The following is a 27,174-nucleotide window of genomic DNA, read 5'->3' on the forward strand; positions in this document are numbered from 1 at the left end:
CTCAGTGACTCTGTTTTCCCATCTGTTAAATAAGTATAATAATACCTGCCTCACTGGCACGATGCTATAGCTTAATAAATTCATGCTTACACAGTTCTTTGTCTTCCTCAAATGGAAGAGACTATAGAAATACAAAGTATTTTATTTCCTTCCTCGTCCTCATCTTTCCTCTCATATTCTCAACCTTGCTTTAAATCGCGGGTATTTGTTGAAGAAAAGCCAGCAGAATGTCTCATATTTTCATGGAGCTCTGTCCCATTCTCTCTCTTCCTCAAGGCACAGCTTTGTAGGGCACCCAGAGTGGCATAGATTCCACCACTGTCTGTGTGAATGTTTGGGGGACAGCCTTAGGTGTTTCAGCGCCCTAATGTATCTGGGAGATGTACTGACAGATTCTCTGCAAAGATCTGAAAAACACAGCCTGAAATGAACAGCTGAATTACTCAGTGGCTTAGCTGAGCCATGTTACTGTAAAGAAGCAGACATCTTGACTCTTTTATTAATAAAACACCTGGACTTTTAGCTAGCAGGCTAAGGTACTTCATACCTTTCATTGTATAAACATTCTAAAATTGGAAGATGAAGCTCTAGCATCTTGTTTTCTGTTTGCTTTGGTCTCGAAGGCTGTAAACCTGACACCTTTTACTAGCATTAAACATTAATTTGAAAATCAAAAAACAACCAACCAAACCAAAAAAAAAAATTATCCCAGTGCCTAGACATTGTTTGCCTCCACAGAGCCCCTATCTAAATCAAAGTCCAATTTCTTTCTTGTTTTCCCCCATCCCTCCTCAAGAATCTGGATGAAATCCTGACTCTACTGAAGTCAATGGCAAAGCTTCCATTGACCTCATTAGGGCCAGGATTTCACCCATTGTTTTCAGCAACGTGAATGTAAGATCTTTGGGACAGGGGCTGTCTTCCGTGTTATGATTGTAGAACTCCCAGCACAATGGGGTTCCAATTCTGGTTCAGCTTCTGAGCACTACTGTTCTAGAAAACACCATAATAATAATATGTTCCCTGCAGCCTTTGTAGAATATTGCATCAGTCCTTGGATTACTTTTTTAAGAAATAAATGATGAGAACTATTTAGTATGGAAAGAAGAGCAACAGAGGATCTGATAGTGGTATATCTGGTCAAAAATAGTATGGAGAGTGTTTGCCCACTCCCATATTATAGGAACAAGAGGGCACCTGATGGAATTAAAAGTAAATGTAGAACTGTTCACCCATGGAACTTGCTGCTGCAGGATCTCACTGAAGTAAACAAATCAGTACTACTAATAGTAATATAACAAAAGGATTAGACCCTTGTGGAAATAAAGATAGCGTCTGCAGTAATTTTAACGAGGAAAATATTAAAAGAGCTATCAACCCTTATGCTTGCAGGGTATAATCAGATCACTAATCAGGAAATGTCATCCTTAACCCGCATTCATAGCATTGCATATTGATTGATGTATTTTAAATGTGGAGGAGATTCTATTTTATTCTATTCCGAATAGGTTCTTATACTTCCCTCATCACCATAGCATCTAAGCACCTTCCAGTTGTACATCAAACAATGTTACTAATATCTGTAAAGTGTGCTTCATTTTCTCCCTCATCCTCTCCCAAGGGAGAACTGTGTGTGCCATGAAGTGTTTGGTTTTGGTCGTTTGTTTTTTTAAACAATTTATAGTTAGGAAGAAGCTACTGGATTAGATGGACCGTTGATCTGTTCTGGTTATGGAAGCTCCTATGTCTCCTATCTTTAGAGGAAACATCAGATGCTATACTGTTCATATCAGAATACCTGCCTTTTTCTCATGTGTCACCCTCCATGACTTCCACGTGGCTGGGCTGTCTATCCATTTCTAGCCAATTCACCCAGTCAGAGTCCTGTGCTTAGAAGGACTAAAACAGCGTAGAGAGGTTCATGCAAAACCCATGTGTTCTCTGCCCCATTGAAAAGTAGTAATAACAACCAGAATCAGAACAGACATATTTAACTAAAAAAATAATAGTTTTAGTGATAGTGGTACATAGAGAAAAGCAAAATGCCAGCACCTCCTTATCCCCTAATGGTATTATGTATATTTCTGAAATGGCTTCTGAACGATCCGGTAAAGATATCCATTGGTGCAGTGATAATGCCCTGGAGTTCACAATCCCATTTGAATTCAGCAAGGGGTTAAGTGGCCCATGCTGAGGGAACCTTTTGCAAGATCAAGACCCGAGTATGCATCTGCATTCCGACTTAGACAAGTACCCTGTACAATTGCACGATCTAGCCCTACAAGAGGCAAGAGAAACTGCGCAGGAGCAGTGCAAAGAGGCTGTGGTATGCATATGCATATGTGGACCAGGCCCTCCCCTGACATCTTCATCCCTCCCATCGTATGATGCTCCTCTCGGGCTCTTGTCACAGAGTGCCTGAGGAGTGGTTCCTCTGAAACATATTTGGATGAGCCAAAACAAGGGAGGCCAACTCTCACCCCACCAACTCCCACAGCTAGTGGTGTTTCTTTTGGTAGGAGTCTGTATAGCAGCAGCCAGATTTTAGCCTCACCTGCCCTCCCCCTCTCAGTCCCTGTTAGCTTTTAAAACAAATGTTTTCCTTCATTAAACTGTATTTTTCTGTTTTGCTGGGGCCTGATTAACTCCTCAGCAGCTCTGCTTCCAAAAGCCTCAGATCATCACTTGGAAACGCCGCAACACGCATGTTCCTTCAGTTTTATTTCATTGCTGTGCAGGAATCCTGTTCTCAAGCCTCCATCCCAAGCACATGTGATTTCAATCAGAGAGAGGACCTTTGCAGTGCTGTGTTTTGTATGGGTGGGATCTGCTGACCTCTGTGTTTTGATACAGCTCTGCCGTCCCTGCGGGAGCTGACTGCAAGCTCACATTTTTCATTCGAGACGCTTTCGCCTCACAACCAAATTCCTGAAATCAGAGAGAGGCCGAGTGGGGCAGGCGGCAGGCGGCATGCACTGGCGGCTGGATCTTGCTCACTCGGCGCGTTCAAGCTCTTGGGAGAAGGTGACCCCTGACCCATATCCCTCAGCTGGCCAAGGAATACAAAAAGCAGATGTCCCAAAACATAGTCTTGGCTGAGCTAATTACCCTTAGGAGACTTCCATCCACCCCCAGCTCCTCCTCCACTTGCGGAAAAGAATGTCAAATCGCCATCTCTTTGTAAAAGGACACCATTTTACATTTGTTTGGACTTCAAATGCTGTGGAGGGTAGCGAAGTGTTAAGACTGGAATCATAAATGGCAACGGGAAACATAACACAAAAGGAGGGGATAGGGTCTAATGGTTAATGTCAGGGCTGCGCAGAGGTTTTTAGGGGCCCTGGGCAAAATCTGAAACTGAGGGCCCCTCACCCTTCCAAAAAATTGCCACTGAGAGGATTTCAAGGTGGGGGCGAGCTGGAGAGCAAGCCCCCACCACACTCAACTCTGGGCACTGCAACCTGGGTATGGGATTGTAGTGCCACTCAGCCTAAAGGAGAGGCTGCTGAGTCAAATTTCAGTGAGCGGCACTGCAACTCCGTGTACCAGGTTGCAACTTTACTCCGTTTGGGAGCCCTCTCAAATGGGGGCCCAGGGCAAACTGCCCCTTTGGCCTCCCTCTTTCTTTCCCCCGCTCCTCTGGGCAGCCTTGGTTAGCACACAGGACTGGGAATCTTGAGTCCTGGTTTCCACTCCTTGCTCTGGAACAAGTCAATTTAACCCCCCAGTGGCTCATTTTACCCAAATGTAAAATTGGGATGATGTTCTCTCTCCCACACGGGTGTTGACACAATGTACGTTTGTAAAGTGCTAACCTATTATTTTTAATTGCACGGTATTTGTACTAAGAAATGACTGGTCTTGCAGCATAGATATTAATTGCAATGCCCAGTGGGTGGAATAGTTGGATCATAACTCTATAACAAAACAGTTCTCCTTGGCCTTTGCATCCTCATTGTATCATCCATGAAGTCACAGACAGTTCCCTTGATAATCCAGTCTATTTTGTCACCTAGGTAAGCTTGCTTTGGCAATAGAAAAGGAGTACTTGTGGCACCTTAGAGACTAACAAATTTATTTGTGCATAAGCTTTCGTGAGCTACAGCTCACTTCATCAGTGCCACAAGTACTCCTTTTCTTTTTGTGGATACAGACTAACACGGCTGCTACTCTGAAATTTGGCAATAGAGAGTCACTTGTACCTAAATCAACAGTACTCCCAGTCCCAAAGGACCAGTCACTTACAAATGGGTCTGTTGTGCCTTAGATCTTACACCAAAGACAACAATTTTAGCCAATCCTCTAATAAACTATCTAACCATGTATTAACTACGAAAGGGAAATGAGAGAGTTATTCACAAGGTTAAAGCAAATAAACATACACACACAGATTGATAGAGCCAGAAGAGTTCCCAGAAGTTACCTACTACAGGACAGGCCTAACAAAGAAAATAGAACGCCACTAGCCGTCACCTTCAGCCCCCAACTAAAACCCCTCCAACGCATTATTAAGGATCTACAACCTATCCTAAAGGATGACCCAACACTCTCACAAATCTTGGGAGACAGGCCAGTCCTTGCCTACAGACAGCCCCGCAACCTGAAGCAAATACTCACCAACAACCACATACCACACAACAGAACCACTAACCCAGGAACTTATCCTTGCAACAAAGCCCGTTGCCAATTGTGCCCACATATCTATTCAGGGGACACCATCACAGGGCCTAATAACATCAGCCACACTATCAGAGGCTCGTTCACCTGCACATCCACCAATGTGATATATGCCATCATGTGCCAGCAATGCCCCTCTGCCATGTACATTGGTCAAACTGGACAGTCTCTACGTAAAAGAATAAATGGACACAAATCAGATGTCAAGAATTATAACATTCATAAACCAGTCGGAGAACACTTCAATCTCTCTGGTCACGCGATCACAGACATGAAGGTCGCTATCTTAAAACAAAAAAACTTCAAATCCAGACTCCAGCGAGAAACTGCTGAATTGGAATTCATTTGCAAATTGGATACTATTAATTTAGGCTTAAATAGAGACTTGGAGTGGCTAAGTCATTACGCAAGGTAGCCTGTTTCCTCTTGTTTTTTCCTCCCCCCCTCCCCCCCCAGATGTTCTGGTTTAACTTGGATTTTAACTTGAAGAGTGGTCAGTTTGGATGAGCTATTACCAGCAGGAGAGTGAGTTTGTGTGTGTATGGGGGTGGGGGGGGATGTGAGAAAACCTGGATTTGTGCAGGAAATAGCCCAACTTGATTGTCATGCACATTGTGTAAAGAGTTGTCACTTTGGATGGGCTATCACCAGCAGGAGAGTGAATTTGTGTGGGGGGTGGAGGGTGAGAAAACCTGGATTTGTGCTGGAAATGGCCCACCTGATGATCACTTTAGATAAGCTATTACCAGCAGGACAGTGGGGTGGGAATAGGTATTGTTTCATATTCTCTGTGTATATATAAAGCCTGCTGCAGTTTCCACGATATGCATCTGAGGAAGTGAGCTGTAGCTCACGAAAGCTTATGCTCTAATAAATTGGTTAGTCTCTAAGGTGCCACAAGTACTCCTTTTCTCTTTACACAAATGAGTTACAGCCTTAAGTTTCAAAAGACAATAAAAGCTTCTATAATAAGCAAGCTGTATATGTCCCTTGGGGCTAACCCAGGTTAAACACTGGGGAATCTCTTGCTTATGCTTAGAAAACCTTGCCCTCGAGAGTCCAGCATAGAGGTGCAGTTCCTCCTTGTTAAGGTTTTTTTATTCCTTCCCCAATTCTGCTTCCAGCTGCAAACTTAGCTGATGGGAGGAATTCACTTGCACGCCTCCTCTTCAAAGGGAGTGAGGGGGTGAGCAATCAACAAAGTATTTTGTCATCTGGTGTTGATGGGCCTTCTCTGCTGGGCAAAGCCTAATGCCTTTTGTTGGAAGCCAGTATCTCACACTAATTCATGTCCCTCTGTCTGGTGATTTAGTTGGGGATTGGTCCTGCTTTGAGCAGGGGGTTGGACCAGATGACCTCCTTGAGGTCCCTTCCAACCCTGAGATTCTATGATTGTAGCTGTAGCTCACGAAAGCTCATGCTCAAATAAATTGGTTAGTCTCCAAGGTGCCACACGTCCTCCTTTTCTTTTTGCGAATACAGACTAACATGGGTGCTACTCTGAAACCTCTGATTCTATGATTTACATAGTTACGGAGTCTTAAAAAGCAAACACTTAAATACTACCTTCATGGGATACAGATGTTATATGTGAGATTAATGCACGCAGCAATTTACAAACATTCAATAAAGACTAAACACTAAGCACATTTTTATAATTCTAATACATATTTTAACAACACTAACACACAGGGCCATCCTTACCCATACACAAAGTACGCAGCTGCGTAGGGCACCAGGAAATTTGGGGCACGAAATTTCCTGGTGCCCTGGGCAGCTGTGTGCTGCTCCAGCCCCTGCTCTGGCTCTTCCCCAGGCCCCTGCCCCCACTCCCTGAGCTCTGCAGCAGGGCTGGGGCTGCACTCACCTGTGGGTGGCAGGAGTGCAGTGACCCGGCGCCAGCCGCACTGCCGGTGAGTGCTGCAAGGTGGTTCCCCCTTGCCCCCCAAACCAGCCCCCCCCCCCGCAGAGGCCTGGGGCCAGCTCCCCCCCCCGTTTCTCCCCCCCCAGAGGCCTGCCCCTCCCCGCCCCCATGGGGGGGCTGTGTAGTGCCCCAGAACAGCTAGGGACGGCCCTGCTAACACACTCATGAGCCAGATTAATTCCAGCTACGTGTTTGTCACTTTCCAAGTGAGGAATGGGGACCTTGTGCCAGCATCACAGATGGATTTAAGCATGTGCTTAAGTGCCTTGCTACTCTCCCAAATCATCCAACCAAGCTGAGACAGCCCTCCACATGCCTGATACTAGTACAAGCTGTCTTTGTTTAGCTTCAGTCACAGGGAAATTGCAGGTTACTTGTCTACTTCGCAGACCAATGTCAACCTTCTGGAAGAGACTTAGCAACGTACCCCCCAGATAAAGCAAAATAAATGATAAAAAGTGTAGCTGAAGAACCTGCTTGTAAATTAAACAACAAGGCCTCAAAATGACTTAAAGTTTTCAAAACCAATTTTAAGAATTCATTTTTCAAATGATCATGGATGGGATATTTTGGACCAGATTCTCACTGTGTCACTAAGTGTACCCCATATCCAGAAGCCTCTAAAATTTCTCTGGGTCATTCATTCTCTCTCCAGTAGTCCATAAATGATTGAAGCAAAACTTATTTTTTAAAATGTGTAATTTATATTTAATATTAGTCCTGGTTCAACCTCTCTTCTGAAGCTAATAAAAGATTTAGGTCCAGAAGTGCTTTAGCTTTCAGTATTAGAATTTTCCTATAAATAGAAATGTTGACAAAATATGTTAGTTTCTAATCCCATTCTGTGTGTATGTGTGCATTTGTGCTGTGAGTGTGTTCATGCGTGATTATCTGATGTGTTCCTGCATGTTTGTTGAATGTGTGCATGCATTTGTATATGTGTGCACCTGTTTCAGATGTGTAAGTAAATGTGGTTTTGCACGTGTATCTTGTATATATGCATGAAAGTGTATGCTGGCACGTGTACATGGTATGTGTGTTTAAGTACATCCACGTATGTATGTGTACATATATCTTTTGGTGAAGGAGTTAAGGGCTTTCTCATATTGAGTAGTATCTTACTCCTTGAGTAATCCCACTGATTTCAGTGAACATTGCAGAGGGGAGGGAATGGTACTCGGAGACACCTGACTTTGTGAAAATCATCCCCCTTTAAAGTGTCTCAAGTTGAGTACCAAAAATTGAGGCACTCAAAATCACAAGTCATTTTGAAGTTCTTGGAAACTTCAGGAGTGAGTATGACTAAGGGTTGCAGAATCTGGCCCCATATATTTTAAAAAACGTGTTGCTAAAAAGAACTGAAACTTTGTTATTACGCTGTCCACCATATACCGTTTAGGTGTGTGAACTTTTGTGTTGCTTAAAACATTTCTGTAATTTTAATACAAATATTAGACTGGGATGAAAGAGCAAAACCTCTTTCTTTTGTCTGCAAGGCCTGTGTGGTTGACCAAATCCATTGTCTTTTAGCACAAAGATAAATGTTTAAATATTAAAACTGTTTCACCAACGTGTTCTGTTTTATGATGTGCTGAGAGAAACGTCAGCTAGCCTGAGGGCTAAAGAGGACACTCATTTTTAAGGACTACGTGCCCAGATGTGAGCCAAAGCTTAAGCAACCTAGGAATTGCTGTACAGGATCAGAGTCATGGGCCTTGCTCAGAATAAAGAACCCATTGTTGTCCGTGGGAGTTTGCTTGAGTAAGGAGTGAGTAAAGGCTTTAAAAATCTGAACGCTATAATAATTTTGAAATATATCACATGGTGCTCAGGTTCCATGGAGGACTGTGAGTAAGTGGGTGTGCTGCTGGGGTGAGGAATCCAGGATCAGACTTAACGTAGCCACTCCGTTATTAGTAGATGAAATTTAAGGAACTGACCTTTGGGGAAATCATCTGTTGTATACCTTTAGTGGAGTGCATAATGTCTTATTTGGGTGGATTCTGCCCTCTTGTGGCTGGAAGGTTTCCTAGAGATGGCTGGAAAGGTGCTGTACCCATTGTGCACAAATATTATGGCTCTATGATGCACAGAACCAGCTCCAGGGTACTGTATCTGTTGCTTTTGCAAACCAGCAAATGTCTATCCCTATCAGCTCACAGATAACCACACAAACAATTATGGATGGTTTTGCTTCCTTAGGCAATCGCCCATAAGCAGAGCCAGCTGATTTTTATACCCATTAAGTGGGTTTGTTTTTTGTTTTTTTTTTAATTCCTCTGTTTATAAAATTAGGAGTAAAATCTGAGTTTTCTGGAGTGTTTCTTGATATTTTTTCTCTCCCATGCCCTCTCTCCCAGCCCCAAACCAGAGAGGATGGAATGCTGTTGCATTTTTGACAATGTGGTATCCCAGTGATCTCACCTAGATATTTCTGGCCAGGACTTTGAGACACCCAAAGAAGATGAGGATGCATCCGATGAAGTGGGCTGTAGCCCACAAAAGTTTATGCTCAAATAAATTTGTTAGTCTGTAAGGTGCCACAAGTACTCCTATTTTTTTTGCGGATACAGACTAACACGGCTGTTACTCTGAAACCAAAGAAGATGCTGCCTCCCTAGGAAATCCAACCCAGGTTATACATGAAGCCCAGTTTGATGGCAAAGAAAGGACTTTGGGAGTTTAGTCAGTGTTGTGTGTGAACACTCCCTGCAGTGGCAGATCAATTAAGCTCATTGATTAACCTAGTGCAATGGCTCTCAACCTTTCCAGACTACTGTGCCCCTTTCAGGAATCTGATTTCTTTTGTGTACCCCCAAGTTTCACTTCACTTAAAAACTACTTGCTTACAAAAATAAATAAATAAATAAATAAATACAAAATACAAAAATATCAGAGAACACTATTACTGAAAAATTGCTGACTTTCTCATTTTTACTATATAATTTTAAAATAAATCAACTGGAATATAAATATTGTACTTACATTTTAGTGCATAGTTTATAGAGCAATATAAACAAGTCATCATATGAAATTTTAGTTTATAATGACTTCGCTAGTGCTTTTTATGTAGCCTGTTGTAAAAAGGCAAATAGCTAGATGAGTTGATGTACCCCCTGGAAAACACGCTGTGTACCCCCAAGAGTACACGTACCCCTGGTTTAGAACCACTGACCAAGTGAGTGTCAGTGGCTTAATTGACGGAGGATCCAGCAATTTAGGCCATAATAGAAAACAAGCATTTATCTTTAGAAAGAATAAATAATTGCACTTGGGATATGAAAAAACTGATCCCAATTGTGGTCACAAGAAGTTTTGGCATCAGTGAATCCAGCTATAAATTGAATTAGCTTTCCCTTTAGAGAAACCAGCCAACGTGGCTGAGTGGGGCCTCCTCCGGGCCTGTTGATTCCTGTAAAGAGCAGGGTGGGGGAGATTAATTTGCAGCAGGAATCCACCCATTTTAAACTACGTGGCAGTAAATGTTGAAGGAGTGCCAGGGTATAAAGGAGGGCGGAGTAGGCACCGGCTGGGCACCGCCTTCAGTCTGGCTGATGTGATAATTTGTCACAGATGCTTTTGGCCATGTAAGAAAAATGTATCTGTAAGGAAGATAGGGGGGAAATCTGCAAAATGCATATAAGGGGTGTGTGCATGCAACTGGGCATACAAATCGTGATTCTTACCCAGGGAGCAGAGATTTTATAGGCTATGCATGCGTTTAATTCAGAACACACATTCAACCATTCAGCCCCTTTCTTCCCATGTTATTATTGTATCACTATTACATTGCACAGATATCCTGAGCAGTGTCTTTTATCCAAGCATGTGGCAAATATCAGTTAAGCAACACAGATAGATAAACTGACGCACAGGGAGTGAAGGTCAAACAGTAATTCAGGAGCAGAGCTGGGAACAGGACCCAGGAATCCTGGCTCCAGCATACGAGCTTCTGAGGATAAAGTTTGTCATAAAGGGAGGGAGAGAGCAAGCAAGAGAAGTCCAGGGAAGCATCATTCTTGTTGTGACTCTCTTGTCTTTACACAAACGTAAAGGAGAGCTTAGAGGTGGAGAAAACCTCTCAGCCTTTCTGAATGTAAATTCTGAGGCACAGTCATAGTGTGGTGCCACTAGGGTGACCTGACAGCAAGAATGAAAAATTGGGACGGGGGTGGGGGGTAATAGGAGCCTATATAAGAAAAAAAAAAAAAATAGGGACTGTCCCTGTAAAATCGGGACATCTGGTCACCCTAGGTCCCGCAGTGTTGCCAACTCTTGTGATTTTCTTCACAGTCTCACAACACTTGTTTTTTTCTTAAAGCCCCAGTTCATGGAATCAAGAAATGACAGGAACTTTCCTTTAATAATAATAATAATAATAATGAATAATAAAAAACATACCAGTCCTAATGTTTGCAGACGTAAGTTTGAAAACATGATCTGATTGCGCTCTAAAGTCTCCATACCCAAAAAGAAGCCCACATTTATTTTATTTGTTACAAATCTAATAATTTTTAAGGCAATCTCACAATTTTAGGGTAGGGTGACCAGATGTCCCGATGTTACAGGGACAGTCCTGATACTGTGGGGCTTTGTCTTATATAGGTGCCTATTACCCCCCCATCCTGATTTTTCACACTTGCAAACTGGTCACCCTATTTTAGGAACCTGACCCATCATTTTTGAATGTTGAGTTTGGCAATACTGTGTTAACGTCTGTCTGCTTAAAATGCCTTTAAACGTGTGGCTACCTCACAGCAGCAATGATGTCTGTCCCTTGGAACAAGATGAAAGACTAAGACACCATGAAGCTCGACTGTTTGCCTTCAGATAGGTGGTGATCCCACATGTAACAGCACATCTTTTGCCATACCTGAATTTTACTTTGAAAAACATGTTCAAACAAATCCCAAAACTCCCTGTGAAAACTCAGTTACAACTGCCATTTTTCACTTGATTTAATGTCTGAACCAGAGATGACCCTGAGGCAAATGCTCAGAACTTTCCCAGTGTCCCAGAACCCCAGAGCCATTTGGATCAAGATCCAAATTAGCATCTTGGGGCTAATTTCTAATCAAAGCCGTGAGATGGGCATGGTACAGTGCAAAAGCTATAAAGCTATACTTTAGCCAAGATCTATTTGGAACAGAGCCTCATTTAATAACAGTTCCATGAAACTGGGCTTAATTTTGAGTTTGTAAGGAACCCCCAAAACAGGTGAGTTTCATAATGACTCACAGTGCCCTAATATTAACACAGTGCATGTAAATGTAATGCTTTGTCTGGCATTACCCAGTCTTCCTTTTTCTTGATGTCAGATGCACGTAAGGATCTTGATTCCCTCTAGCGGTCCAAGTTAGGATTTTTTTTGTAATGGTAAACGGTTCAAGACAATCAAGGTTCAAAACCAGTTCACTAACCTAATTGTGCCATGCCTGCTTTACGGAATATCATGCTTTTATTTCCCGAGCTTGACTTCTTACTTTCAGTACTGCAATCACACTGAACTCATCCTTTGGGGTTCGGGAGAGTCTCCCATTACATCACTCATCAGGGACCAGTCTGGCTGCCAGGAGTGGCATTAATGTAAAGGCTGGAAGGCTACAGGCTGAAATGCAAGCTATTGGGTCATGGAAGTGTAAAAGAAGAAGGAAGTAAAGAAGGAAGCACTCTCAAGCCCCAGGGGGTGCACAGAGGACTGTGGTGTGCACATGTGGGGAACATTCATGGCGCTTAGACTATGTATACTTTGGAAATAAAGCCTCTTGTGAATTTAGTCTTGACAGCTCAGTGGAGACCAAAGTAACCTGTTCTTTGAGCTCAAACACTGGGGCGAATCTAACCTGATGTCAATTAACATGTGCCACTTTTAATCAGATACAAAGTGTCCAGTAAGCAAAAGTACTGCATTTTCTTTGTTACTATGAAGCAATGAGTCCCCCAAAATCAGGCCCAGCTGAATCAGTGAGTTCATAGATGTTTCCTTCCTCTTGGTCACTGAACACCGGTTTCTGTCTTTCAGCTTCCTGTTTAGTTTGGATGTCTGGGGCTCAAACGGAGTTTAAGAGGGTGGCTGAGGAAAACGTCACTCTGCCCTGTCACCACCGTCTGGGCCTCCTGGAGCCAAGAAGCCTGGATATTGAGTGGCTGCTGCATGATTCCAAAGCTGACCAAAAAGCGGTAGGTCTCTGTTCAGCCACAATTAGCATCCACCAAGAAGAAGCCCTGTTTCCTTGTTGTACTGAGGGGAAGAACTTATTCACGTAGGTTGGTATCAACACTAGCCTATGAACTGGCAATCCTCCTAGTGGAAACGGGCACACAGGAGGAAATGAGAATGAATCTCTCATCTGCCAGTAGCTGCTCGGCTACTCGTAGCCTCTCTTTGGAAAAAGAAAAAAACAGTCCAACACAGAGCAATGGTTCAAAAACATATAGGAAGCTCTGCTTATGGAAAAATTAACACACCAATTACATATCCATCAAAATGGACAAAGGACAGATAGAAACATAGAAAAGTGGTTACCTTTTATTCAATTCTCAGAAAAAGTACATTCACCTGCAGATAAAGCCAGCACACCTATCCAATTGTTTTAAATACTAACATAGACATGCCTGATCTGTTAAATATGTGTATATTGAGATTTCACTCAGCTTAACAAAATCACTAGAAATGACATTGGTGTTGTAATGAAGCTCACTCTAGGATAGGGTAACATCATGTTAAAATGAAAGATCTGACGATGTTATACCAATAAAATAAAAACCAGCAGGATCTTATTAAAGGGGAAAAGGCAAAATGCCACATTTATTGTGAATACAGAAAGAATCATAGTAAGCAGTTAGTTATAGCTATAACATTCCATTCAATTTCATATTTATTCACACATTCATTCACACACACGCACACACACACACGTTCTGCAAGGTTGTTATCATAGTTACCAGCCTTAGAGTTGCTCATGCCAAGCCACTGGCCAGGTGGCCTGGACATGAGGAGGGAGCAGGGCCTTGTCAGATGCACATCTGATGCTCCTGGAAGTTGGTTTGCAGAATCAGACCCCAAAGTTCTCACTTTCTAGAGTCCATTTTTATAGGAATTTCTTCCTATGCCAGTCTGTGGGAATTGCTTCATCATGCCGTTGCTGAATCAATCAGCAGATAGCACATTCCTGACGGCTCCGTGCTGCCAGATGTTATCTTGTTCTTTGGTTCTCCCATTCTTGAGGCTGTTGGGTGGATTCCAGTCTGCCCTCCAGGGGTCCTCTGGTTATTTCCACTTGACACCTTCTTCAGCCGATGGACACTGGATTCTGAGGCTGGCACCTCCCTGATCATTCAGTTATTATCCACACCAAGCAGCCATCCACATACATCCTCTATCTCTATTTTAATCACAATTGTTAACAAAGCGAGATGAATACAACAGAAGGGCGGGGAGTCTCTGGGTGCTTTTTCTGTTGTTACAGAGTATTGCTTTGAGTCTCTCTCTGTGTGAGTAGTTGTTGTTACAAAGAATTGCTTTGAGAACAGACTCTGTCTTAGAATGTACTAACACAATTAGCAGCTTGCAAGTTTCACACAAAGAGGGAGAGAAACAGTACCAAAAACCAAGAGACCTCTTAATTAGTAATACCCTGGAAATTAAATTATGGGGAATCAAACTCATTTGTGATTTTAATATAGAACTTCTTTAATATGATCCAACAACGACTCCATTCCTGTATAATGTTTCTGTAAACAAAAGCTAACAGCTATAATGGTTGTCTTGTTTCTGATATTGACATGGCAAGTATTTGTAAATTTATTAAAATTTCCCAAATAAAAAATAATTTAAAAATAAATTAAAATGGGGATGTTAAAATTTCCCTATTTCACAGAGGATAAATCCGTTAAAAGTGTAATGCACTCATATATTCCTGTAATGGGGGCGGAGAGCGTATAAGTACCTACAGTAAATGGATGGAAGTGTAGTGCTGTTTCTACCAGTGAAAAGGGTAAGCAGCACCAATGTAAATCACACTACACCAGTATAAACTGTGTCTACACTAGGGGTCTGTACCAGTGCAGCTAGACTGGTGATTGAAATCCCAGCATAGACAAGGGTTTTCTAAACTGAACCATGACAGAGTTTTTAGAGGGATTAAACTCTGGGTACAGGAAGAAAGCTCAGTGCAACCGTAACTGAATAAGTACCAACATCTCCATAATTACTAATAACCAAAGTAATTGCCAGATAGAAATCCTATTTTGCAAGCTGACCTGGTTTCAAATATGAGTCTCTTGTGATTCGTTTGTTTGGTTGAGCTGTACAGTACAGTGACTGGTTCGACCGACTGATTGGTGGCTAACTCCCCCTTTTAGGTTATTACCTACTCTGGAGGCAACGTGTATAATGACCTGAATGAGGGGCAAAAAGGTCGTGTTTCCTTCACCTCCAATTTCCTAGCTGGAGACGCCTCCTTACACATTGTGTCTCTGCAGCCAAGTGATGCGGGGCAGTACACGTGTAAAGTTAAAAATGCCGGGCAGTACGAGTGGTATCGCATCACCCTGATTGTTCTAGGTAAGGTCATTTTGTTGTTTTTCAAAAGAAAACACACTAGACTCAATTCCTTGAAGCAGATTTTGCTTCAGCACAGTACCTACGCACCTGAATTGCTCCCAGTATCTCACGATCAGGTTTCACATTCAAGTTTCACATTTGCCTTTGCATTCTCCAGTGAAGGACAGAGACTAGAAGAGGCCGAAAATACTGTTTGGAAGTCATCACAGCCAACTGAAGGATAGCATAAAACATTCTTTCTGATTTGATCACAAAAGCTAACATGCCATTGTGGCTGAGTTGGCGATGACCCCGTACAGCGTTCGAGCAGAGAACTCTGGGTTCAGATCCCAGTACCAGGAACTGGCCACATGTCTGATGGGAACAAGATGCTGGAGCTGCCATTGTTTCCTCCCTGACTGAAGGCTTTCAGTTTGGGTTTTCACTTAGTATACAGTTAATAAAACAAATAAATAATAAGGATGCAGGGCCCCCAACAGACAGTGGGGAAAAGGAGGATGAACAGACAGACGGAAGGAAGCAGTGAAGGAGAAGAGGGTGGATCACAGGGCATTCAGGGAATGAAGAGCACTTAAAGCAGAATCCAGAGTAACAGCCGTGTTAGTCTGTATTTGCAAAAAGAAAAGGAGTATTGTGGCACCTTAGAGACTAACCAATTTATTTGAGCATAAGCTTTCGTGAGCTACAGCTCACTTCATCGGATGCATCCGATGAAGTGAGCTGTAGCTCACGAAAGCTTATGCTCAAATAAATTGGTTAGTCTCTAAGGTGCCACAATACTCCTTTTCTTAAAGCAGAATGTGATACAGAGGTTTGCAGTGTACTGAGCTCCTCCATGATGAGATTATGGGGATTAAGCCAAGGCACCTCACTTTCTGGGCTCTGCTAGGCATTCATATGGGTGGTAGACAGTATCTAATTCCCAGAGGGGACAAGGATGGTGCTTTGGCCTCCTTTACTCTAGTGCAAATCCCAAGGAGGGAACTGGCACTGATGGCATGTCATGTTGCTTCTGTGCCCACAGGAGACCTATTGAGTCCCTGTCCTCAGGCTGTGGTGAGAGTCATTGCTGTAAAGGGGTCAGAAGTAACGCCAATAAACAAGCAGCAGCGATATTGTGTGACACCCACCCAGAATGGCTAATTTGGAAAGGCAGCTTTCAGAAGCTGCTAGAAACAGTGTCCTCTTGCCCTCTGGCTATGAGCAGCCATAGAAAATATTGCCACTTGATATCCAGCTGGCAGGTTCTGCCCTATTTCCCTGGGGAATGCTCAGCTCTTATTAAACTCAGTTGTTGTTATTGTTGTTGGAGGTGAGGTTTCTAGCTTGCTTCCAGGGATGAAATCCTGGACCCACTGAAGTCAGTGGCAAAGCTCCCATTGAGTTCAGAAAGGGCAGGATTTCACACCAGATTCTTAGTTAACTAATGATCCAAACCCCCAACCTGTTTCTTCCAGAGAAACCTTCCAAGCCCAAATGCTGGGTGGAAGGCGAGCTTTTTGAAGGAAAGGAACTCTCCTTACAGTGCAATTCTGCCTCCGGCACAGCACCCATCTTGTACCAGTGGCAGCGCGTAAGTGACAAGGAAGGAAAAGTCGGACACTTGCCACCCACGGCACGAGTCAGTAAGTCACCCCAGGCCCCGTCCCAGTTCTCATGGTGTTCCAACAAACAAAAGAGCCACCCCTAAGGAAAAAGAAAGAGGCCTACCCTCTCTTCCTCCCTACTCCCAGCTCTGTCACTGGATGATCTTGTAACGCTGGGCAAATACTGAATTGCTCTCAGCCTATTGCCCTGTCATTACAATAGAGGCTATTGAGTAGAAGTAGTGCAGTATGGAGAAAGAGCTCCAATCATAAGTCAGGGCCCCATTGTGCCAGGGCCCCATAACAAAAAGGACAGTCCCTGTCCCGAGGAGCTTACAATCTAAGTATTCAACTTTATTTGTTGAATGTCAACAATATGATCAATGATGATAGTACTTCTCAGGGTGTTCTGAGGCCTAATTAATTGCTTTTAATGTGGGTTGACATCTTTGTATGATAGGTCCTATAGAAATGCAAACTGTTTATTCTTAGCATTATTTATTTGTATTAAAATAACACACAGAAACCCCACCCCAAGATTGGAGCCTCATTGTACAAACATAGTGAGAAACAGTCTCTGCTGCAACGAGCCTGCAACTTAAATAGGTAAGACAAAAATGTTGGAGGGGAAAGAGAGAGAGAGAGACAGAGAGGTCAAGCAACTTGCCCAAGGTTACCCAGAAAGTCAGTGGCAGGGCTGGAAATACAATACAGTTCTTCTCTGTCCAAGTTCAGTGCTCTAACCACTGGACAACATTTCCCCTAATTTTTATGACTTCTTTATTTGTTTTGCTTCTTTTTGTTTCCATTTCAGACATTTCTAACCCTGGGCAAGTTCTAATGAAGAATCTCACACAGATGGTTACAGGGTTATACCAATGCACTGCCTACAATGAGGCTGGACAAGAGAACTGTGTAGTGCAGGTGACAGTGCAGTGTGAGTATCAGAGGGTAGCGAGTATCCAGCGTGCTTTAACAATTAACAGTACCTCCAAAGAGTCTCCTGTGCTGATAAAAGCTGTTTCTGTGCAGGAGTAATGCCACACCTTTGGTTTAACCTGAATACTTGCATAATCTGAAGTAGCTCTTCCTTACTCATTATTGACTTTATGGGTTTACATAACATTTACTGGTATAACCTAGGGTTGTACAAAAATACTTTAGGTGCAGAAACCTGGCTTCCTTTGCCTCTGAGAAGGAAAGACTGGCAGAGCACTGGGAATAATGCTGAATTGCTGAGCTTCCAGAGCATTCAGGTGGTACATGTACTTACAAATTTACTGGCTGTATAATAGAGGACTATTAACTATAACACCCCAATCCAGAATTAAGCATCTGTCCCAATTAAGAGAGGAAGCTCTCTTAAAAACAGCCTGAAAAGACTTACTGTGAAACGAAATAACATGCTGATTAAAAATGACATTTGCCGCATTTCATTTCTAATCCATGTTTGACAACTTCTGCATAAAGACCAGAGATTAGGATGTCACACCTGGTTAACCACCTCAGCTGGAGTTGTGTGCACGCCTGGAAAAGGGGCGGGATACAAGGCTATGGCTAGTACACTGCATTGTGTGTCCCAAGATCTACGTTTAGAAATTAATCAATCCATAGAACACATTTTTCCTGGGTTTTCAAAACTCAGGGTGTCCAATTCACAGGTGAGCTCAACAGCGAGGGTGGAGCTGGAACACCACTGGGATATACAAAAGGGGCCTGGTGTGAGCGTTCTCTGCATTTTGCAATTTATCCCCATCCCAGTCAGAAATTGCCTAAATCTGATGATGATGCAAAGATCATCTTTTCCCCCACACATTTGAAAATTGTGTGTATGTGGTGGTGGTGGTGTTGGGGCACCAAGGGAAAGAGAGGCGACTTGTAAGGTGATGGATTGTTCAAAGGAGAGGGGGATTTGAGTTTTCCAGTTGTCTGGCTTACTGGTGTTATCATAAATTGTACCACTGCACCTAGGGCAGAGGTGGGTAAACTACGGCCTGTGGGCCACATCTGGCCCGTGGGACCATCCTGCCTGGCCCTTGAGCTCCCAGCCAGGAAGGCTTGCGCCTGGCCCCTCCCCTGCTGCCCCCCGCTGCCACGCCCCGCCGTGCGGGCAGCACGGCTGGCTCCAGCTGGGCTGCCAGCCCTGCTGCTCTGAACAGCATGGTAAGGGGGCGGGGAGTGGGGAAGTTGGATAAGGGGCAGGGAGTCCCGGGGAGGCAGTCAGGGACAGGGAGCAGTTGGATGGGGTGGAGGTTCTTGGGGGGTGGTGGGGAACAGAGGGAGTTGGATAGGCGTGGGAGTCCTGGGGGGCCTGTCAGCGGGCGGTGGTGTGGATAGGGGGTGGGTCAGTCAGGGGACAGGGAGCAGGGGGGGTTGCATAGGGGGTGGGGTCCCGGGGAGGCGGTTGGGGCGGGAAGGGGCAGTCCGGGGACAAGAAGCGGGGGGGCTGGATGGGTGGAGGGTTCTGAGGGGGTCAGGAAGTGGAAGGAGGCAGATAGGGGGTGGGGGTCAGGCTGTTTGGGGAGGCACAGCCTTCCCTACCCAGCCCTCTATACAACCCTGATGTGGCCCTTGGGCCAAAAAGTTTGCCCACCCTTGACCTAGGGTGTTTTTTAAGACAAGTCAAGGATGCCCAGGGCATGGGGATAGGTGCCATTTTTAGCATTTCTATAAATCTAACGCCTTTTCTATACAAGAAATTTTCAATTGCTTAACTGAAGGTGTGATTTCTTTTTAAACCAATCTAGTTATATCAGTAAAAACCCGTGTGGACACACTGCAGTTTAAGAATGGCATATTTCGGTTTAGCTTAAACCTATACCTAATTCATTTAAAATAATCCAAAAATAAACCTGGTTTAACTGAAAAAAGAGTGTCCACACAGCCTTTTACATCAATTTAACTAAAGCGGTTTAAAATCTCACTTTAAGTTAAACCAGCAAACTCTGTGTGTAGGCAAGAGTAAAGGAACAGGTTTAAGCTAAACTAAACTAAGCCACTCTTAAATAAGAATTACCACACCGGGGTTTGCACTGACTCAACTCAATTGGTTTAAAAACCACTGTAAGTTAACTTGGTGCAACTCCGGCATGTAGGCAAGGCCTAAATAATTGGATTAATTAAATAAATTCTGTCCTGACTCACACCCCATAATGCTTACATATTGATTGTTCAATGTAATTAGATATTAGGAAAAACTTTCTAACTAGGATAGTTAAGTACTGGAACAGGCTTTCAAGGAGGTTGTGCAACTCCCATCACTGGAGGATTTTAAGAACAGGTTGGACAAACACCTGTCAGAGATGGTCTAGGTTTACTTTGTCCTGTCTCAGCACAGGGAGGCTGGACTAGATGACATCTCAAGACCCTTTCCAGCCCTACATTTCTATTTCTGTGATTCCGTGAAATCTGAGTGATGCAGGAGAATGGGGCGTGGGGCGGAGTCTGGCTTTGTGACTCTGTGGAGAATCTACTAACACGCACATTTGTTTTCTGGGATAACAGATGCCCGAAGTGTTGGCATGGTCGCCGGAGCAGTGTGTGGGGTGGTGGTGGGAATCTCCCTGGTCTTCTTGAGTGTGTGGCTGACAAAAAGGAGGAAAGAAAAGAAGAGGTATGAAGAAGAAGAGGCTGCAAATGAAATCAGGTAAGTCTTTAGGCCCCCACATACCCAGCATGATCTCGGTTAACAGATAGTTTCCGTTGTCTGTCAAGTAACAAGCTAAAATCTCTACGAACCTTGTGTTAAGAAGCTTGACTTTACACCCACCAGCATGTAAACAGTCATTAAGATGCTTCGAGACCATTTTGTGGAGATCTTGCAGTGAAAATAAAATACAGAGATATAAAACGCTGTGTTCCAAGGGCAGATCTAAGATAAAATACAACCCACTCACTCTCTGACTCATTCACTCACACACAGTTTCCACCCCTCCCTAAGCCTTTATTTATCTCTTTCCTAAACTGAATTCAGATGGAACTTCCTTTAACTTCTTAACTGTTTGAAGGGTTTATTTTCAACTCCAATTCCTGTCTGTAGGACAGGGATGTTCCTGCAGTCTCTCTGGCTGTGATGAACACCCTTCCTTGCTTCTGGCTTTAGCACTGAGTGAAAGAATTCTCCCAGCATGAGAGTGGAGACTGAAGTTCTATCCAGTGCTGATGTAACACCACTGCTGATACAGGGTTGATGTACTCATAATGGGTACATAATGAGGCCAACAGAAGTTAGTCCCTACCAGAACTTGCCCGAAGTTCTCAGTAGAGAAATTCCTGGAAAAGGAAATGTATTTCAGCAAGATGTGCCCTTGGAGAACACCTCACTTTCTTTCACCCTTAATTCTGATTATTAAGGAGTCCTTGCCCTCACTTGACATCCATTTAACGGTAGGCAGGGGTCTGTATAATCCATTCAGCAGTGGATCTCTCTGCCCTTTGACAGGTCAGGACAGCTATTAAAATGCCTGTATGATGGAATTAAGCTGCTTACTTTACTAAGCCCCAGCCTACAGACTGATTCCTGGCCTGTTTTCTCTGCTTCAACCCTTCGCTTTCCATTTGCCTTCCACCTTTTGTTTCAGTCCCAGCTTCTGGCTCTTGCTAAATCATCTTTTTACCCATCTCTCCCCACTCTGCTTCATCTTCTTCCTTTTTTACATGCCTGACTGTGGACCTCTTTACACCAGTAGCATTTATTAGTACTGCATGACTGGCCCCATTGGTTTCTGCTCACATAAGTAAGTACTTATTCATGCTGAGTGGGGATTGCAGAATGAGGCCATCAGTACCTGAACTCTTTGCACATAACCTCTGCACTAATTCCAGAGATCTCAAAGCCCTTTACAGATACAAATAAGTGATAAAACCTTGTGAGGTATGAGTTGTTAAATGCATTTTACAGCTAGGTCAGCTGATAAACGGAGAATTTAAGGTACCTGCCACAGTGTCACACAGCAAGTCAGATGTCAAATGGAATAGAATTCAGGAGTCCCTGCACCCTGATCAAACCACTAGGCTATTTATCTCTTTTACAAATGATACAGAATCTTAAGAAGTATCTCCTGATCTTAGTGGCAACTCAACATGGTATAATCTGTGGGTGTGACTATTCCTGTTCTCATGGTATTTTAATTCTGCCATCTCTCGTGTTTGGTTGCAGAGAAGATGCAGAGGCTCCAAAAGCCCATCTAGTCAAACCTGGCTCCTCTTCCTCTGGCTCCAGAAGCTCACGTTCAGGCTCCTCCTCAACCAGATCAACAGCCAACAGTGCCTCTCGCAGCCAACGGACTTTGTCCACGGAAGCCACCCCCCATATAACTCCTCCTCAGTACAGCCGGGTGGAGACAGAGGGAAGGGAAATTGGTCCAAAGAAAGTTAACCATGCCACCCTGGTGAAAATGGGAGCCACCCCAGTCATGCTGCCTGCTCAGAGCAGGGCCTTCCAGACCGTTTGACTGCTCACCTGCTATTCTGAGACTCCAGCCATCCAGAACTACTGTACACGCCACCAGCCATATAAGAATTATTAGATTAGCTTATTTTCCTGGGTAGTTTTTTTTTTTTAACCACTTCTGATTATTCACTCCACAAGAAGCCCTCAACTTCATCTCTTTCTGCATATTCCTATAGTGTGGTTCAGACATTGACTTTTTATTTTTTTTAAAGAGTCCTGAAGTTGGAGAAAAAAGGGGGCTTTATTTTGTAGTTAATATTAAAAAAGGGAGTGTTGGGTACTCTGAAAATATAGCTGAAAATTTGGACAGCTGAGCACTGTGAAAATTAAGTGTAATGTTCTGGGGCCTGGAAACAAATCTCAGGATTTTTTTAAAAAGGGATCAAGAGAGGCACAAGACATAAAATATTCCAGAGGGGTTTTGAAAAAAATCTTTTGTACAGGTTTTTGAGAAATTGGTAAATGAGCCATTCTCTTGTCCTCCGAGGCAGTATCTTAGGTGAGGATAGTCCTCTGATCACCTTCAAAGGGAATTGTCAGCTGCTTCATATTTTTGCATTACGCCTTTTAGCAAAATAACTGTAGGAGCAAAAAGTCAACCCAAACAGCAAATAATAACTCAAATCAGTATTGAGAAGCAGCAGTAATATAACAGATAGAAATAACCTTTGTGCTGAAGAAAGGACCTTCATTGTTAGGGGATGCAGGTACAGTAATTGCAAGAGGAAACTGAAGACTGAGTGAATATCGACATGGCCCCACTGTAAAGGAGCCCGATACTGCTCTTATTAACACCAATATTAATCACCAAAAGGTACTAAAAAAGGTAAAATCAGTCTATGTGAGATCATAATCAGGCCCCGAATCCCAAATAAAGGCGGTCTCTTGTGAGGTGAGGGCTAGTGATTGAATAGCATAGAAAGCCTTGGAGGATGAACTTGGAGAGTGCCCTTCTTGGTACCAGAGATGATGATGCACATGTCTGGGGTGAGCAGTATTGCAGAAGCCTTGTAAACAGTCCCACAGCTGAATGAACAATGCGGTGGAATTGTCTCGCATACTTCCAAGTAAGGGCTGAGGTGCATTGGTGGAGCATGCTGTGAGGCAAGCACACAGGGAATAGACAACCAATTTAAAACTAATTTGAAATCAAATACTTTTGTTATACAATCCTTAATTCACCTGTGGAACTCAATGTCACATGATATTACTGAGGTAAGAAAATAGCATGACTCCAAAAAGTATTCAACATTTACAAGAAACAGACAAATTATATTAGATAGGATAAACAGTAATAGGGGATAAAAACCCTCATTCTTCGACTTGTAAATTTTAGGGCTAAACTTCCCCTGCAGGCAGATTATTCCATAATTGCCCAGCATGGTATTTACTGCATCTTCTTCTGAAGCACTTGGTACTGGCCACTGTCAGGCACAGGAAACTAGATCGGATGGACCGTTGGTCTGATCCAGCAAATCATATGTTCCTGTGTTCCTAAATTCAGGACTTAATAATTATGGTAACTGAGTTTTACACTTACCAATGGGAGAGGGTTTTCTCCATCCCATGGAAGAAGTCCATTGGAAACATACTGGTACTGTACAGAGAACTGAGCAAGTATGAATCTGTAAGTCTTTCATTGGAGGGTTAAAAGTTAACCTCCTTTTCTGACAGAGGCCAAGTATTTTAGACTCTTTGATGAAGACTTTAGAAAATAATTGCTTGTGATGTCCCCAGAGGCACCAAAACCTGATCAAACACAAACTTCTGAATGTTTCTTCTATCAGGGGATAGAGTTCCATAGCCATTTGGGGGAATCCATGAGGAATTTTGGATGGCCTATATTCTTGGAGAACTTCACTTTCTAATAACAGTAACCAACCCCCTTAATCTTCACATGCAAAAATATTCACTTCCCTCCCTTACTCAAAATACAATATTACCACTCTCAGAGGTGCAACATATCAGCGTCGTTGTGCAAGGGAAACAGTCTGGAGTCACACATCTAATCTTGAAAGCCCATTGCAAAAGCCTAAATTATATTATCTTTTGGTTAGATCTTCTGCTTTCATACTGCAGTGCAGGTTGCTGGCCACGATATTGTTTCACTTACAATCTTTTCATTACTAGCCAAAATGCAAAGATGTTTCTCATTGACCTACCCCTTCATAAAGCAGGTGGTTAGGTGCAGTTGCACCCATTTAACTAAGCCTGTGCTTTAAAATTAGTGCAGTTAAACCAGTGCAAAAGACTTAAATCAACATTATACCTAGTTTGTATTGATTTAGCTCAAGTTGATTAGGAGCAGGTTGAAGCTAAACTGAAATACGCCAGTCTTAAACCAAAATGAGTGTTTATCCACGGGTCTGCACCAGTTTAGCTAATGGGTTGTCTACACTTAAATTCTTCCATCGACCTAGTGCAGTCTACACGGAGATTTAGGTTGGCTTAATTACACCGCTCAGGGGGTGTGGATTTTTCACACCCCTGAGCGACAAAGTTATGCCGACCTAATTGTCTCGTGTAGACCAGGCCGAAGTTGGTTAAAAAAAAAAGATTTAAGTTAGACCAGTGCAACCTGTGTATGTAGTGGGATAAGCAGGACTTTTTAAGTAGTGCATAGCTTTTGTGTTGGCCCTCTGCACAGAGATGAATCTCACCAGTTGTTGTTTAAATGATGACAAAAGGCTACAATTTCACCCAGCATACCCTCACTAAATTCTAAGTCATTGCTGGGAACATGTATTTCATATAAGTAAGTATTGTACTAACTTCCTCATTACAGACATCTATAACTGAGCACCCAAAGGCTTATTACCAGAGAATGGAGGTTAAGGATTCGAAAAGCCGAGTTGGCTGAGCCAATCTAGATACAAGATACTGTATATTCTTTTTGAGCCTTTACTTGTTCTTCTAGATTCCCAGCTAAACTTGCCATTCTTTTATTGAAACTAGCAAAGTACAAGCCATGATACTGCTGTTCAGACCAGATACCAATGATCTTACAGGTTAAAATGAAATCAACAGTGAACTTCATTGCTAAATATGAAACCAAAAAGAAAAAAGCTAACTAAACAAAGGGAATGTGAGGAAAAGATTATTTAAAAGGATCATAAGCATTTCATTTTCAAAGGGACATTTTCTGAGTTCATCATGGTACAATCAGGAGTTTTCAAAGGGAAACAATTCAGTTAACCATAAACCAAACTTTTTGTAAAATATTGTATTTAAGGCATTTACTGTTATGATGTATACCAATTATTGCTATAATGTGATTGCTTGCATTCTTACGTAGTTTTCTTTGGTTTCTCAGTGGCTAAACTGAGTTTACTTCTCTCTTCTAGTAACTGTTATAATTGGTGTACTTGTCCTGTGTCTGAGCAACACAGAGGAAAACAAATATTTATTATAGATTCCTTTGAATCAACAATTTAATAAAACTATTTGGGGTTTTTTGTTTTTGTTTTAATAAAGATGCTGCACTTAAAAAGTCTGCAGTTGAATTAAACTAGTAAAAATGCTCTACTTTCTGAGCTTTATTACACTATACACAATCAAGCAAGACATCAAGCAAAAGCCCTGCATTGGTAAAAGAGTGTCTTGAAACTAATAATTATTCTGTACTTACAGCGTTTGGTGCTTTAGAAATCCTGAGGAAATCACAGTTCCTGCCCCTGACCTTACAGTCTAAACTAAACACATTACATAAACAGAAAAGGAGTACTTGTGGCACCTTAGAGACTAACAAATTTATTTGAGCATAAGCTTTCATGAGCTAAGTGAGCTGTAGCTCATGAAAGCTTATGCTCAAATAAATTTGTTAGTCTCTAAGGTGCCACAAGTACTCCTTTTCTTTTTGCGGATACAGACTAACACGGCTGCTAGTCTGAAACCTGCCATTACATATAAACAGGAAATGAAATCCTGGCCCCATTGAAATCAATACGAATTTTGCCATTGATTTGAATGGAGGTAGGATTTCACTGATGGTATTTAGGTTGAGGGTGCAAATTTCAAACTAATAAGGTACGGTAGATATTGTGAGTAGGGACAAATACTGTTCACAATAAAGACAACCACAGAAATTCACCCTTACACCCGAACATTTCACATTTCACTGGGATCTACTAAACTGTGTGCAGGATGACAATAAAACCCTTAAAAACTAACTGATTTCCATTGCAAAGATTCTGGTTTTTCCTGCTTGCTTGGAAGTTTTATGCAAAGGTATGCAGTTGGCATTCTCTTAACCACATTGCACAGGGTGTGACATTTTCACAACCCTGATTGATGTAGCTAGGATAATCTAACTTTTAGATGTGGACCAGGCCTCAGATCCTACAGAACTGCAAATGATAAAATTAAATGCAACAACGACAATCCATTGCCATCAGTGAAGCCTCACAAAACCCTAGACGCTAACAAAATAATTAGATTTGACCAAATCGTGAGGTCCTTATTCAAGGCAAAATTCTGCACTGTGTCCTGCAGGGGTTGCAATGTGGCTGGAGGCCTCAGGAGGAATGCCAGGCTCCTAGAGTGTGTACCCCAGAGGGGGTGCAGTATGCTCTCTGCTCCACACCCAACCAGCTCTGTTGAGGTGAAGGCTCACTTTCCCTGTCCTCACCTTTTCAGACAGCTGAGTGAGGGGAGGGTGGCGGAGCTAGTGTGGAGCAGAAAAAATGTTATTAAACAGAACTCTGAAGCTGTCCTTGTGCACAGGGGAGGGAAAGCAATTTGAACCCTCTCCCACTGCATATCAATGCAGGGACTGGAGAGAATCTGGCTCTCTAGTTCCTACTCAGGCAGACTCCCATTGACTTTATTATGGAGATTTTTACTTCATTTAAAGAATCTAAACAATTCACAGTAACACTGAGCAGGCCTGACCTTGTTTATGATATTATGACATTCTGGGGTACAATCCAGACCAGAGAGGGGCTGTGTCACCCTTGCCCTGCAACCTGGG

The 27,174-nt window shown here is 42.8% G+C and overlaps 1 protein-coding gene and 1 long non-coding RNA gene across 2 annotated transcripts in view; one reads left to right on the top strand and one right to left on the bottom strand.

Moving 5' to 3' along the window:
- CLMP (CXADR like cell adhesion molecule) overlaps positions 1 to 25,680 on the top strand; it is a 72,398-nt gene extending 46,718 nt beyond the window's left edge. The window contains exons 2-7 of the mRNA XM_073321034.2: positions 12,624 to 12,781; positions 14,966 to 15,167; positions 16,625 to 16,792; positions 17,568 to 17,690; positions 20,258 to 20,399; positions 21,912 to 25,680. Of these exons, the coding sequence (XP_073177135.1) occupies positions 12,624 to 12,781; positions 14,966 to 15,167; positions 16,625 to 16,792; positions 17,568 to 17,690; positions 20,258 to 20,399; positions 21,912 to 22,206 (1,088 nt within the window). The 3' untranslated portion in view covers positions 22,207 to 25,680. The remainder of the gene's footprint in view (positions 1 to 12,623; positions 12,782 to 14,965; positions 15,168 to 16,624; positions 16,793 to 17,567; positions 17,691 to 20,257; positions 20,400 to 21,911) is intronic.
- The window catches only part of LOC140901712 (uncharacterized), a 40,002-nt gene that overhangs the window by 8,211 nt on the left and 4,617 nt on the right, over positions 1 to 27,174 (bottom strand). The gene's annotated exons all lie outside the window — the stretch shown is intronic.

Source organism: Lepidochelys kempii, chromosome 22 (assembly GCF_965140285.1).
Source record: "Lepidochelys kempii isolate rLepKem1 chromosome 22, rLepKem1.hap1, whole genome shotgun sequence".
NCBI lineage: Eukaryota > Metazoa > Chordata > Testudines > Cheloniidae > Lepidochelys > Lepidochelys kempii.